The sequence below is a fragment of the Varroa jacobsoni genome, unplaced genomic scaffold (assembly GCF_002532875.2).
Source record: "Varroa jacobsoni isolate VJ856 unplaced genomic scaffold, vjacob_1.0 scaffold_1282, whole genome shotgun sequence".
NCBI classification, from domain to species: Eukaryota; Metazoa; Arthropoda; class Arachnida; order Mesostigmata; family Varroidae; genus Varroa; species Varroa jacobsoni.
This window is the reverse complement of record NW_019214184.1, coordinates 116,622-129,292: the sequence shown is the minus strand read 5'-3', so window position 1 is coordinate 129,292 and position 12,671 is coordinate 116,622. Positions and strand designations below refer to the sequence as shown.

General features: G+C 40.1%; 1 protein-coding gene and 1 long non-coding RNA gene across 4 annotated transcripts in view; one reads left to right on the top strand and one right to left on the bottom strand.

Annotated features, from left to right (window-relative positions):
* Window positions 1-6,600, top strand: part of LOC111268412 (uncharacterized) — a 59,020-nt gene extending 52,420 nt beyond the window's left edge. For both annotated transcript variants that reach the window (XM_022847394.2, XM_022847395.2), the window contains 9 exons: window positions 66-182; window positions 498-636; window positions 1,331-1,516; window positions 1,691-1,842; window positions 2,270-2,375; window positions 2,660-2,832; window positions 3,186-3,335; window positions 3,741-3,929; window positions 4,135-6,600. In XM_022847394.2, coding sequence (XP_022703129.1) covers window positions 66-182; window positions 498-636; window positions 1,331-1,516; window positions 1,691-1,842; window positions 2,270-2,375; window positions 2,660-2,832; window positions 3,186-3,335; window positions 3,741-3,929; window positions 4,135-4,917 — 1,995 coding nt within the window. In that variant the 3' untranslated portion in view covers window positions 4,918-6,600. The remainder of the gene's footprint in view (window positions 1-65; window positions 183-497; window positions 637-1,330; window positions 1,517-1,690; window positions 1,843-2,269; window positions 2,376-2,659; window positions 2,833-3,185; window positions 3,336-3,740; window positions 3,930-4,134) is intronic.
* A 710-nt stretch (window positions 6,601-7,310) lies between these two features.
* Window positions 7,311-12,671, bottom strand: part of LOC111268414 (uncharacterized) — a 47,021-nt gene continuing 41,660 nt past the window's right edge. For both annotated transcript variants that reach the window (XR_015314204.1, XR_002685212.1), the window contains one exon: window positions 7,311-8,035. This is a non-coding gene — a long non-coding RNA (uncharacterized LOC111268414). The remainder of the gene's footprint in view (window positions 8,036-12,671) is intronic.

Sequence of the window (12,671 nt, the reverse complement as noted above, 5' to 3'; positions counted from 1 at the left end):
ATATATATATATATATATATAGCGTGCGTGCTTCCACTCAATGCATTTTCTAATGGACAATATAGGTATTCGATCCAATGCAGCAACAGTTTACTCTTCTGTGCGGAGATAACTTCACAGCAAGAATGAGCGACGCTGTCTGCCAAGAAATGGGATTTCAAAGAGCTGCTAATTACGAACAGGTACATTTTTGGGAAACCTATTTTCACTTTTTATGGGGCTAATGATTAAAGCTAGATGAGGCATTCCGACAATTATCAATTAGCATTTAGTTTTGCTTCTAAGCAAGTAGTGTCTGCCGGTCTCAATTCAAATGCTCTCGCCAGTCACCAGCTAGCCATCAGTCATTATCTCGCTTTGCTATCTTTGGCAAAAAGTGTATAAATGTGTACTTCGAAGTTTGTGGCTTGGTTTGTCACAACTGCGTTACCCAATAGCAGTTCTCTTAAATAAACACTTTTATCGAACCTTTTATGAACTAAAACGTGTTTATCCAGGTCAAATTGGAACTCAATGGCACGCAGTGGGCATCGTGGGATGAAAGTAAGACAGCTTCATCGGCACTATTTTCTGCTGGAGTCCAAGGAAACTCGTCCTGTAGTGGCTTAGCGGTTCGTCTGCAGTGCCAAGAAATCGGTAAATAGAAGCCACTTTGTTTTTTAAAGTGTGTAATTCTTAGGTTTTTGCTGCTTTTAGGGGGCGGGAGGATGAAAAGGCGGGGCGTAAGTTCTATTTCCTATATTTATTACACCTGTGTTATAGTGCAGCGCATGTCGTCCATAAAAGAATGGCGTGGGTACATGACCGAGCACATGCATATCATGGCTTTTACAGAAATTCCCTAAAAAAGTTAACCGAATCAGCAGCTTTGAGATAACCTAGGCCAAGGATCAGCCAGATGTAAATACAGATAAACCAAAGACTGTTAGTCTTAAAGACACGTTTTGGTCTAGGTTCATGCTGGGAGCATGCTGGGAGAATAGCTAACGGCGATACCGGACATAAAACCTGAAACATAGAGAGACAGACCAATTTATAGTATAGGAATTTGTTGATTGCGTAGCTTGAACATGGCTTAAGCGGAATATTGTAAGTTGAATATAATGAAATCTATCGTGTCACGCTGCAGCTTCAATACTTTAACTAACCTAATATAACTTACCACAGATATATATATTTGTGATCTAAGTCTATCTGATATGTTTTAGTTATACACTAGGTTCACGAACAACTGGACCTAAATTAGACAACAAGACATCGATTACGTTCCTGTGACATTCTACTTATATGATGATACTGTAACCTATTTGTATTATTTTCGATCTTTCAGAGTGCACGCATAAAGGTCAAATTGAATTCCTTCGCCGTAGGCGTGAGACAGGTGCTGTGGACAGTGACACTGACGAAACTCCCTGGTCATACCTCGTGCTTGTAGTAGGACCAAACAATTCGACTGCGTGCCATGGGCAGGTTATCACACCGCAACACCTTATTACATCGGCACTCTGCCTTAAAAGTATGTCTCATTCGTGGCGAATTTTCTAGTACCTTGTGTACCAAAGTGATTGATTGTTGGCAAATATTACACATGAATCCTACATAATACCTAGTATCAGTTCCTGAAACGTCAGTTATGCAATCAGCGAACTTACTATTTCAGTAACCAACAACTCTTCTGATCATGCCATAGGTCTAGAAGTAACAAATCCTGATCAGCTGAAAATCTATTCATCGCACTCGGGAGACAGACGACGCCAGGAGTTCACGGCCCGCAGTGCCTTCTATCATCCGCATTTCTCGCAATTTCGATCTAAGATCTTACCAGATTACGACGTTGCTGTGGTACGCTTAGGTCCCTTATAGCATTTTAGAACACGCGCGCGATTGCCGATAGCTTTGTGGTAACTTCTGCCACTAAATGCTTTGTTTAATATTCTACCTACGGAGCACCTGAAAACGACTTTAGTTATTTCTGTCACTGTTGTAAAGAGACTTCGACGACCTATTAGTACCGCGGTGATGTTCATCTTATCTCATCAGTTCTCACGAAATTTGCCACATATTGCTGGCCCTTACAAATTATAATATTATTAACATTGGAATTTTGGACAAAGTGAAGTACTATATAAGCACACCTGCTTTGCGGTATCAGATATTCATAAGCTTCCAGCACATAGATAGACGCTTCAATATCATTTCTGGCTACACATGCAATTGCGATAGGTTTGCGATCAAAAAATCTAACTTTGCTTTGAAATGATTGCTGTAGATTCGCGCTAAAATACCGATGACCATAGCTGACAAAAGAATTCGTCCCGTTTGCATCTATAAGGACGTCCTCGTTCCCGGAATAACGTGTTTCGTTGACTCATATGGTACGTCAATAGCGTGACATGCCTCATACCATCGGCATAATCGTACTGAATTTTTAAGGAGTCCTTATATTCAGCTATGCATCGTGCGTGCAAGTATTTATTTATCGAAAATTTCATTCACGATAAAGATATGGGAGCTGTGCAATTTGAGAGCACGAATCAGGCAGAATGTTTGTACGCGGCCGGTCAGAATGACCTTTTACATTTCGGTAAATTTATTAAAAATTAATGCATTATTAAAAATATCGGTACGCTTTGATTTAATGCTACCCACTTGTTTATAGGCAATGGAGTGGCTCGTTCACATAACTACACCACAACAGTCTCGAAAATGCCACTAGTTATTAACGATTCTGCGCAGTGCAATCAAGAGATGATCTACGATAAGCAAGTGTCCCAGCAGATGATTTGTGCCTCTGCCGACCTTAGCGGAAACGCAAACCGTCAGCCCTGCGATGTTCGTTGCGACCATTTGCTTAACATTTTAATTATTTGTTGTTTAGTGCACGGATTTACACCTTTCCTGTCTCATGTCCTATAAGCACTAAAAAATTTGACCCACAATGGTCACTGATAGACACTGAATACACTTGCTATTTATTGATACTAATTGATACGATTTCCAAGCATAAAAAAACGTAATGCGTGCTACTGATAATGCTAAGCGGTATATTGAACATTTGTCAACAGTACTTAGAACCCCAATTACAATGTAAAGGTATATTATCTTTAGAGAATAAAACTGGTCCTGACTTCTCGTTCTTATTCCCAATCTTTATGCACTGCAATGTCTTCGTCGACGCTTTACAGACTGATATTGGAGCGCCCTTAATGTGCCTATCTGCGGTCGACAAATGGAAGCTGGCGGGCCTACTCTCGTACCAAAGGTACTGTGGGCGATTTAATAAACAGCCAACGATCTTTGCCAGTGTTCATTCCATGCAGCCCTGGATCAATAAGGTAAGTAGCTTGCATTTTGTGCGGTGTTAATATTCCGCCGAAAAATAGGCGATGTAAAAGCTTTTCAATCGACACGACGTTTCAGTATAGCCCTAGGGCAGAGAAACAAAAAAAACGGGTATTTGATTTAATGATTTTCTAGGAGCTTTTCTCTTTCTTATTCTCGTATGATTATTTTATCAATAAAGAACTTGAATCGTTAATGCATTAAATATTTAAATAGACCAAAGGATTTCCGGTCACTGCTTAACTGGATGTAAAATAAATGCGAAGTGAAAATTCAAGAGCTAATTTAATTATTAGTTCTGGAATAAAAATTAACTTTCCGATCGTATGTCTTCAGCGCTACTTCATTGTTTAATAGACATTATTCGCGTATCGGTTAACTGACTTAATTTTGTTCAGGTTACGGGAATGTCTTTCTACAATGTGACCAAGTCACACGTGAAATATTATTTGCCTGCTGAACCCGAGACCACAATGGCGCCATCTACACCCCCCCCTGTCGAAGACAGATCAGACGGGGCACATTCGACGTTGTCGCCCCCGGCTGCAGACAGCGATGGGAGCGAAACAACGACTCTTAAACTGGTGGTTCGTATCAGATGTCTGATATAGTCTGCATTCGTGTTGAAAGACAGTTGCTCTGTTAATAGTAATTCTATTCGTTATCACTATTGGTTATTAGAATTTATAGTATATAAACAATTTTCATCTCCACAGACACCAACTTATATTCAAGCACGATACAAGTTTTGTCTGAAGTGAGAAAGTTAACTATTTGCTAATACTTTCAAAGGAAAGTGAACTAGGACGTGAGGACCAATCGAGGGATGGTGGAGAAATAACCACAGAGTCCGTACCAACCGTGATTCCGACAGAACAAGCAGCCGCGGTCGAAGACACAAGTGCCCCACCTAGTACGACGACGATAGCCCCACCCCAGCTGTATGCCGCTCAGACAGAGCCGCCCGTTATCGAAGTCCGAAAAGAAGGTGCCTCGGAGCGTCGAGTTGCTTTGAGTCGGTTTTCAACAGAATCCACCCAAGAACAGCCTTATCCTGCACTTGTTAGTAAGCCCTCCTCCACTACCGAGGCACCGGCGGCAAATAAAACAAATTTGTCTTCAGATGAAGTTTCGTCTGAGGTGACAGCTACCGTAACGACCTCAGACGTAAATCCATTACCGTCTTCATTGACTATCAACACTTCATTTGATACAAAGCCAATTGCACGGGCAGATGAAACTGCTACAGAATCAAATCAGTCTGTCGAACTAGATGTTACGGCCCACAGCGGAGCAACGAGCTCTGATGTGCCTGACGTGTCGGCAACAACCACGATATCGCTAACCTCCCCCGGAAACGTTTTGACACTACAATCGCTACGGTCCTCAACATCATCCGACGTTTCGCCTACCTCGACCGAAGTTTCACAGACCACGCAGCAGCAGCAGCAAGACACTCCAACAGCAGCAGGGGTAACAATGGTGGAATCTCCAACCTCGTTACCTTCTAACGCTGCGGAAATTACTAGCGTCAGTAGTACGACTGATGCCCTTATGGAACCAGTTAGTCTGTAGGCAAAACACAAACTAACAGCTTGAAAATAACAAAAATGTACTGCCTAAAAGCAATACGCGGGAGTTGGATGTAACAACGACTCTGCCGATGGATAAATTCGACATTTAGGTAACCGATTTGCAAATAATGTCTTTGTAGCGCACTTAATATTATGCGGAAATGCATTTACTTGTACAGCGAAAGGGAACATCGCTGAAAAACACAGGGAATCTAACAGTAGATATTGTGAGAATGAAGCCCTTCCAGTTAGAAAACGAAGGCTAGACAAGCGTCACCGAACTGAGCGGTGCTGTGCCAACTAGAACGGTAGATAAAAGTAGTCGAGTGATTATTTTAGTTCGCTTAAGGTAAATTCAGACGACCCACATGCAGGTGATATAAATGTTTGTGTGCGATCGTGAGTGTGTTCATAGTAAAAAAAAAAACAATTATCAACCTAATAATAATAAAGTAATTATACGTATAATTAGATAGTGTTACGTATAGATGATATTTACTCGGCACTTAGAAAACAAATGTGAGAGAAATTATATGTATCTATATACATATGATTATTATTTATGATGACTTTTCTGCTCGATTGGAGACAGCTATATCTGTACTGCATTTACTATATGGCTGTGTATAGAATAATTTGTTTTCTTCAACCCCCTGGAGAAATAGTGAGCCTCTTCCATAAGCCGCAGTGATACCTCGGTGACAATAAGGTAATTACTGAAGCTCAAGCGAGCCTCAGTACCGCATTGATATAAGTAGAATCAGTCTGCAGTTAAACGTAAAACATATTCGAGTCCTGAGTGTATGCATAGAATGAAACGCATCTTAATGCTTAATTCGATTTTTTTTTATGTGCCGCGAGAGAATTTCCCATGTATTCTAAGTACCAACAGTGTGAAAACTTAATGTAATCATAATAACAATAGTTAAACTGTATTTATAACTGTAGTACAACCAGCCCTAATAGGCTTTTAAGTTATAACAACATAACAATTATGTATCTAGTTAAACGTGATTCCGTTGCTCATTGGTTATGATCAGCCAATCAACGCCGCTGGATTCACCAAAAAGTTAATAAAAAAAAAATACATAGTTATTACGAACACGTTTTAGACCGCGCATGTCAAAAATGAAAATATAAGTGAACATATTATAGGGTATATTCAATACGTAGGCTATGAACGAGCAACAATTGATACGTGTCGACGAAGCTAAGCAGTATTTGATCTTGGTGCAACGACCCGGAGAGAATCGTTTTAAAAAATTCAAGGAGATGGCCGTTTCAACCCACATTACCATCGCCCGTGCCACATGGGGTTTAATGCCATCAGTGCGGAATAAACTGGGAACATGGTAGATCATTGATAGCTATTCGGCAATGAGCCGAGCTCATATGGACGATTTCTAGAGGTATCAACTATTACTGACTGACATTGGCAACGTGTGTATAATTACTCGGTACGGAAGGGCTAAAAATCTTGCGAATGTATAATAGATGAGTTATGTGCCTTACTTAGGTGAGATGGCTTAGGAGAATACTACTCATAATGATGGCAGTAATGATTAAAAAACGATATGATGATGATGATGATGCCGAAGTGTAAAAACTTCTTTTGTAACTATGTAGGTATCGTTATTTAATAATAAAAATAACATTAATAAATTACATATCTCCTCAAAGTGTATAGTTATTGACTTTCTTTTTTCTGATGTGACAGATGTCCAAGTGGATTCACAGTCGTCTTTGATCGGCAGTAACATGAACGTTTACGTTTATGATTTAGTGCAAACTCACGTATATAAGAAAATTATTTGGAAAGGGACGCGACAAAAAACGTACGAAGCTTATTTTCTATGTAAAGTCATATGCGTCGGTTTGAGAGTTGTTATGTTCGCGATGTGTTATTTCAGTGAATTTGTAAAATATGATCGTTCAAGCAAGATTGTGACAAGCGTTCACCTATTTTTCTGTCTGTTTCAACTACCTAGCTAATCAGATATATATATAGTCGCTAGATTTAGACAACCTATTTTTAAAATAGTACTTTAGAAGTAAAGAACTGTATTCAAGATTAGTAGCGGCTAACCTAACCTCACAATCACTCCACCTTTACCTCAGATCCTTTACCCTCAGTTCGTGCTCAGAACGCTGAGTACGTTTATGGCATCTAAAAGTAGCCATACATTATAGCTCATAGATAAGTGAAAGCTAAGCTTGAAAATATCGTAGAGCTTAACTAGCCGACCTTTTTTCCTTTATTAGAAACACGGTTTTTCATAAATTCGCCTTTTGCATAACCTAAACGCCTTAAACGTCTAGCCTGACAATTCTATATCGCCTCGGTTGGTATTCTAATGCAAACATCATTTTTAACGAATGAAAATATCAGACCAATTAAATTACATTTTTTCTATTTCACGCCGGCTGGCGCTAATAAAACTTGAAAAATACTACTTCAATAAAGTCAACTTATTGCTCCATTTTCGTTTATACGGTTTAATAGATGAAGCTTCAGGCTAGCGGCAAACGCCACAGGATGACATTTAGGTTAGCGTCGACAACTGCTAATGTTTTTTTTTAAATAATTTTTAATAAATTTCGTATTTGTTGTAAAAAAAGATTTAATTTTTTAAACAATACCTTACTGCAACTTAATCAGCTGAAGTGATCGAGCAGGTTGTGGTGAGAGATACAGGTAGCAAAAGGTTAAGCCAACGTTCAAATTCGCTAGGAAAACTCAATAGGTAGCAGTGGGCGTGTGTGCAAATAGATTAGAAGGAGAACAGCATATGCAGCAGGGTTGTATGTTATGTAAGATGTTACTGACCACCGATGTACGTTGCTGACTTCGGAGTGTGCAGCACGGGCAAACCGTCGTGTTGCGGATTTCGAGATGCCGCAGCTATGCCAGGCCGCTCTCACCAAGACCAAATTAGCAATACGATGATATGTTTTTGCTGAATTGGCCGTCACCAAACTGGACGAAGATCCCACCGACCGTACGAAACAGAACAGGTCCGTTTGAATCCCGTCCCGAAAGAGTGACCGCCGAAAAGATGACTCTGTATGACCACCCGTCAAGGTTATCCTCCGTAATTCGTCGAACTTGAGAAACACAACTGAAAAGCCAAAAACGATGGAGTACATAAAAATTATGTTATATATATATATATATGTATATATATATATATATATATATATATACACTGTGACTACCGCATATTACGAAATTATGATATTTAAAACGTATATGTGCCTGGACGTTGGACGGAACGCTTGATAATGATACAGGAATATAGGTCAGGATAGGATAGGATAGGATAGAGAAATACGGTCACTGTACTCTAAGACGAACGAAGAATAACATACAAGGATCAGTCTATGAATATTCCTCTGGACTATAATTATAACAGATGTTGCATTCGATAAATCACTATTAAGTAAATTGGGTCGTAGTGCCAGAGAGCCAAATGTAACAGGCGGATTTTAATAACCACTGGGCTACATGGGTACACATGATAAAAAATATATAGCAATAGCGATCGATTCTCTGATAAAGCACTTCACATGTAATTGACTGGAGGGCCATTATAGTTATCGTTATCAAAACCCTTAGAACAGCCACAGCCGTTCGTGATTTAAACGGAAAAAAAAGTTCAAGCAAACGTTTAACCGACAAAAACGATGATGCTCAATGTTCACCATCGGAACGCAATCTAAGGCATCTATGACGCTATCAAGATAATACGTCCATTCTAGCTTGATCGAACCCTGTTACTGCATAGGTATGCTGACCTACAATCACTCCCTAATCAGCCCATGGACTATTAAATGTAGCTATACAGTGATTACTGCTGTTTATTTTGAATACAGTCAAATTGAGGAAGAAAGGGACACGAGGGCCGGAATTTGTTACTGAACTCGTCCTGCTTTTTGCCGTTTCGAATACCTTTGAGGGGATAGGTAGCTAAACAGCCTTTATTCGTCTTGGATGAATTTTCTCTAAGTTGATGTTTTTTTTTAGCTTACTATGTCTTTCTAGTTGCGCATTTTCTGTTAAAAATTAAAATTCATTTTTCGAACCCCGACTACGATTATTACTATTATCGCAATAAAATTTCAAAATGTACCCGTTTCGCAGCGTTAGGTGCATTTAATAGCTTTTTGTATGTGTGTCTCGGAGTGGAAAAATCCTATGAGATTACTCGTAAGGGAAACAGATACTTTTTTCTGTTCCGTTTTATATATACGAAGGCCAATTGACAACACACTTGGCGTTCAAGAGCATTAATTTGCAACAACTGGAGTATTACGGTTATTCTGAATAATCTCTGTTTGTCTAGATACACATTTTATCGTCTAACATTTCTACATTGAGCAAAAAATTTTTCGAAGCTTAAAAAAATGTTTTTAAAGACATTCATAACAATATTACATACGTAACGTTACATGCCCCCGCCCCCCTCCCATTCTGCAGGCTAGATACCTACTTCGTATATAGATCTGTATTCACGAATTCCGGCATACGTCATTTTCTGGGCCTCCATCAACATAGCACAGCGTAAGCGTATTTTTACGTCAATAATATTAAAAATATCTTATTTACCTTCAAAATTTCCCTTGACGAGAACTCGAAAGAGCCTTTGTATCTATACAGTATTACAGAAAGTGACAAGTGCGATGAAAAACATCAGACCTCTGCGTAAATGTTTTCAGTATGCGTTTCAACGACAACGGTACGACAGCTCTACCTACCTATTTGGTTCTTGTCAAATAAATGTTACGCGTTTCCTAAGCAGACGATGATGATTCGGTGGAACGACACGTACAGGTAACAGGTGTTCCGCGTAATTTTTACGTCTAGCCGTGAAAGGCTTTTTGTGGAACAAAGCTGATCAATCTAATAGATATCGAAAGCATCTCGTTAGATAATATGTCGCTGTGTCGTTTGTATAATCGCGGCGGGCCATTCTTGACGAGAAGCGCCGCAGAATTTAAAAGTGGCCATGAGAGAGAAAAAAATAGACGTCTAGATATGAAATAACTTAAGGGTTACTAGCATAAAGCTTGACGGCTACAGAGCAAACCGAAAGGCAAATCTCGATTCAGCGTTGTTACGCAGTCGTCCGCTGTCTATGCTATAGTAGACATAACGGGTTGACTATACGGCAACACACGAGGTCGTATTATACCCATACACGCTCGCATAACGTTACGTGATGATTATTACATGATGGTGCCACTAGCTGCCATTGTTATCGCGACGCTTGTTGTTGTTTTATTACATTTATTAGACGATGAGTTGAATGGCCTTCGAAAGCCGACGGTGAATTGACTCGAGCTGATGGGCCCGAATGACTAAGACACTTTCTCATCAGTGTATCAATGGGTTGAAAACTGCAGGCAGGTATCTTTCAGTCGCACTCGGTGGCCGGCACAAGAACAACTCGTGTTAGATGGACCGCTCAAATTTGTAGGGCCGGCGAGCTACCCGCGCATGCATCTGCCTTTTTACCCAGTCGATCATTTAGCAAATTATCTGGGGGGGGGGGGGGGGGGGCAGAGCAGACAACGTTCAACGGCATAGTGTGCGGCTAGTCTTTGTTGATAACTGTCTGGATATCGATGAGTCTACGACAAAGCTCTTCGCGATGCGGCTTCGTATGTAACGCTGGCTTAGATCGAAATTCTGCTATTTAATCAAACAATATAAATATACAGGGATGAATTTGCATAACTAAAAATTCTGAGCGACGACTGACGCGGCCATCTATGATCATCAGTATAATAGGAAAACGGGCGGGACGGGGTAAGATCGCGTCCTGAATGTGTAGCCCTACGTCGGACGCGTTGTTATTGCGCAGAAATTCCGATTATCTATGGTATTTTTCATATAGACGACAAACTTCACAGGAGTGGTAGTATCAGTCACCGACGCTCTGTTTACGCGTATGCGTGCGCGTGTCTGTGTTTATCTATGCGTTTACATTGTATTTTGATTAGTTGGTTTGGGCAAATCGTAGGCGGATTTGAGTGCGACAGTAGAAGAGCAGGGAAGTTTTTGCTCCATTTTGTAAACATAGCGCATTGGTTTACTGCTTGATTACTTTGATTGGTTGTATTCACTGTAAAAGAAAACGATGATGGCATTATTATTGCTTTTACTAGTGGCGCAGCGGTAAAGATATTCTGAGATAGGCACAGATATTAAGTAGGGGGATGAGTAAAGAAAAAGCCACTGATGTAGCGTAATCAGTGGGATTCTTTAGATATATCTTTACACACTTAGATAACGATAGAGCAACGCAAAGTTTTTCTGCTCATTGCAAACTGTAATATACTATTGGACGTAGAAATAACGGCGTCGGTGTTCGATGAGGTGGGTCTTGTGAACGATTTACTCGCATTGTTCGATATAAAAAATGAGCAAAGTAACATCAACGTTGTGCCAATCTGTGCCTAAGTTTTATTTAGAGATATGAACTTTAAACGACTTGAAACAAATTATTGTGGAATATGTACAGAGAAACCCCTAGCCCTTTTAGGCAAGCGTTTTACTATAACATACACAACTGTGTACACCTCCCATTAGAGAAATCACTTATGCTACATTGTCATCTGTTAGTACGGGCGCTACTGACTAGCAGCACAATAGCAGGGTGGTGTCGCGTAAAAATCGAACACGAAGGTGCACAATCGAATCTCTGAAATTGTCAACCAAATTAAAATAAACTGTATAGTATAAGTTATTGTATGAAAGGTCCAGTACTTCGCACCTAGCTAGTAATAGTGCTCGACCTTTACTAACCCTTTGACGTAAATCCTACGTAACAACGACAATTGCCGTGTAAATCAAAGTTCGTATAGAGACTCGTAAGTTATGGATCAGCGTTTCCTCTGCGTTTCCCATCGCTCTTGTAAACTACGGGCCGTAAACTGTACTCTTATAGGCTATTTATATGTATCCGTAAGAGTCTCGTTTATGCTAACTCAAATAGTGAGATGTTCTGTGGTTATGACAATAGCAGATGAACATGATTCAAGGAACACTAAGAGCACTGCTTAGGGCACCTTATAGTATCACACATGAGCGTAGCGACATGTTTGATCGAATCGCAGGCCGTCACTTAAGTGGTAAATGTCTGGAACCGAAACGATCCAATGGTAACTAAAAGTAGCTTGCAGTAATTTTCTCACGATCCAGTAAAGCGGCGACGGCAGCGTTAGCATCACTGACTTAACGGACTCATTAGTAAAGAAGGGCTATTTACTGAATCCAATGAGGCCGACGGTTCCCTAGAGTCTTTGCAAGCACAGGCTATCAGAAGGCGTCAGTGACAGCTGATCTGGTCTTCTTGACCAGCAGCTCTGTTTTGCCATGTATATATTAGAACTTTCTACAGACAGTCATTATCGGGTCGCACTTATCGCTTTCGCCTTTCACTAACATTTTTTATGGGTGACGAGAAAAAAAATCCCAGTTTTGGAAACAGGTAATGCGTAGTTGCTGTATCATGTCTGATCTTGGAACATCGAAAGCTGACAACGCTCAGATTTGTCTCGAGCGTTTACCTGAATTGAAAACGGAAGCTTTTGAGTGAGTTTCCACAATATCTCATATAAAACAAGTATTGTGGTATCATAACGACTTTGCCAGACTTTCCAACTATCGGTCATTTTCTTCCCTTTCAAGCTTACATGACGGACGACACACGTCGCAAGTCGAAGGATTCACTGCATACGGATATGATGTAT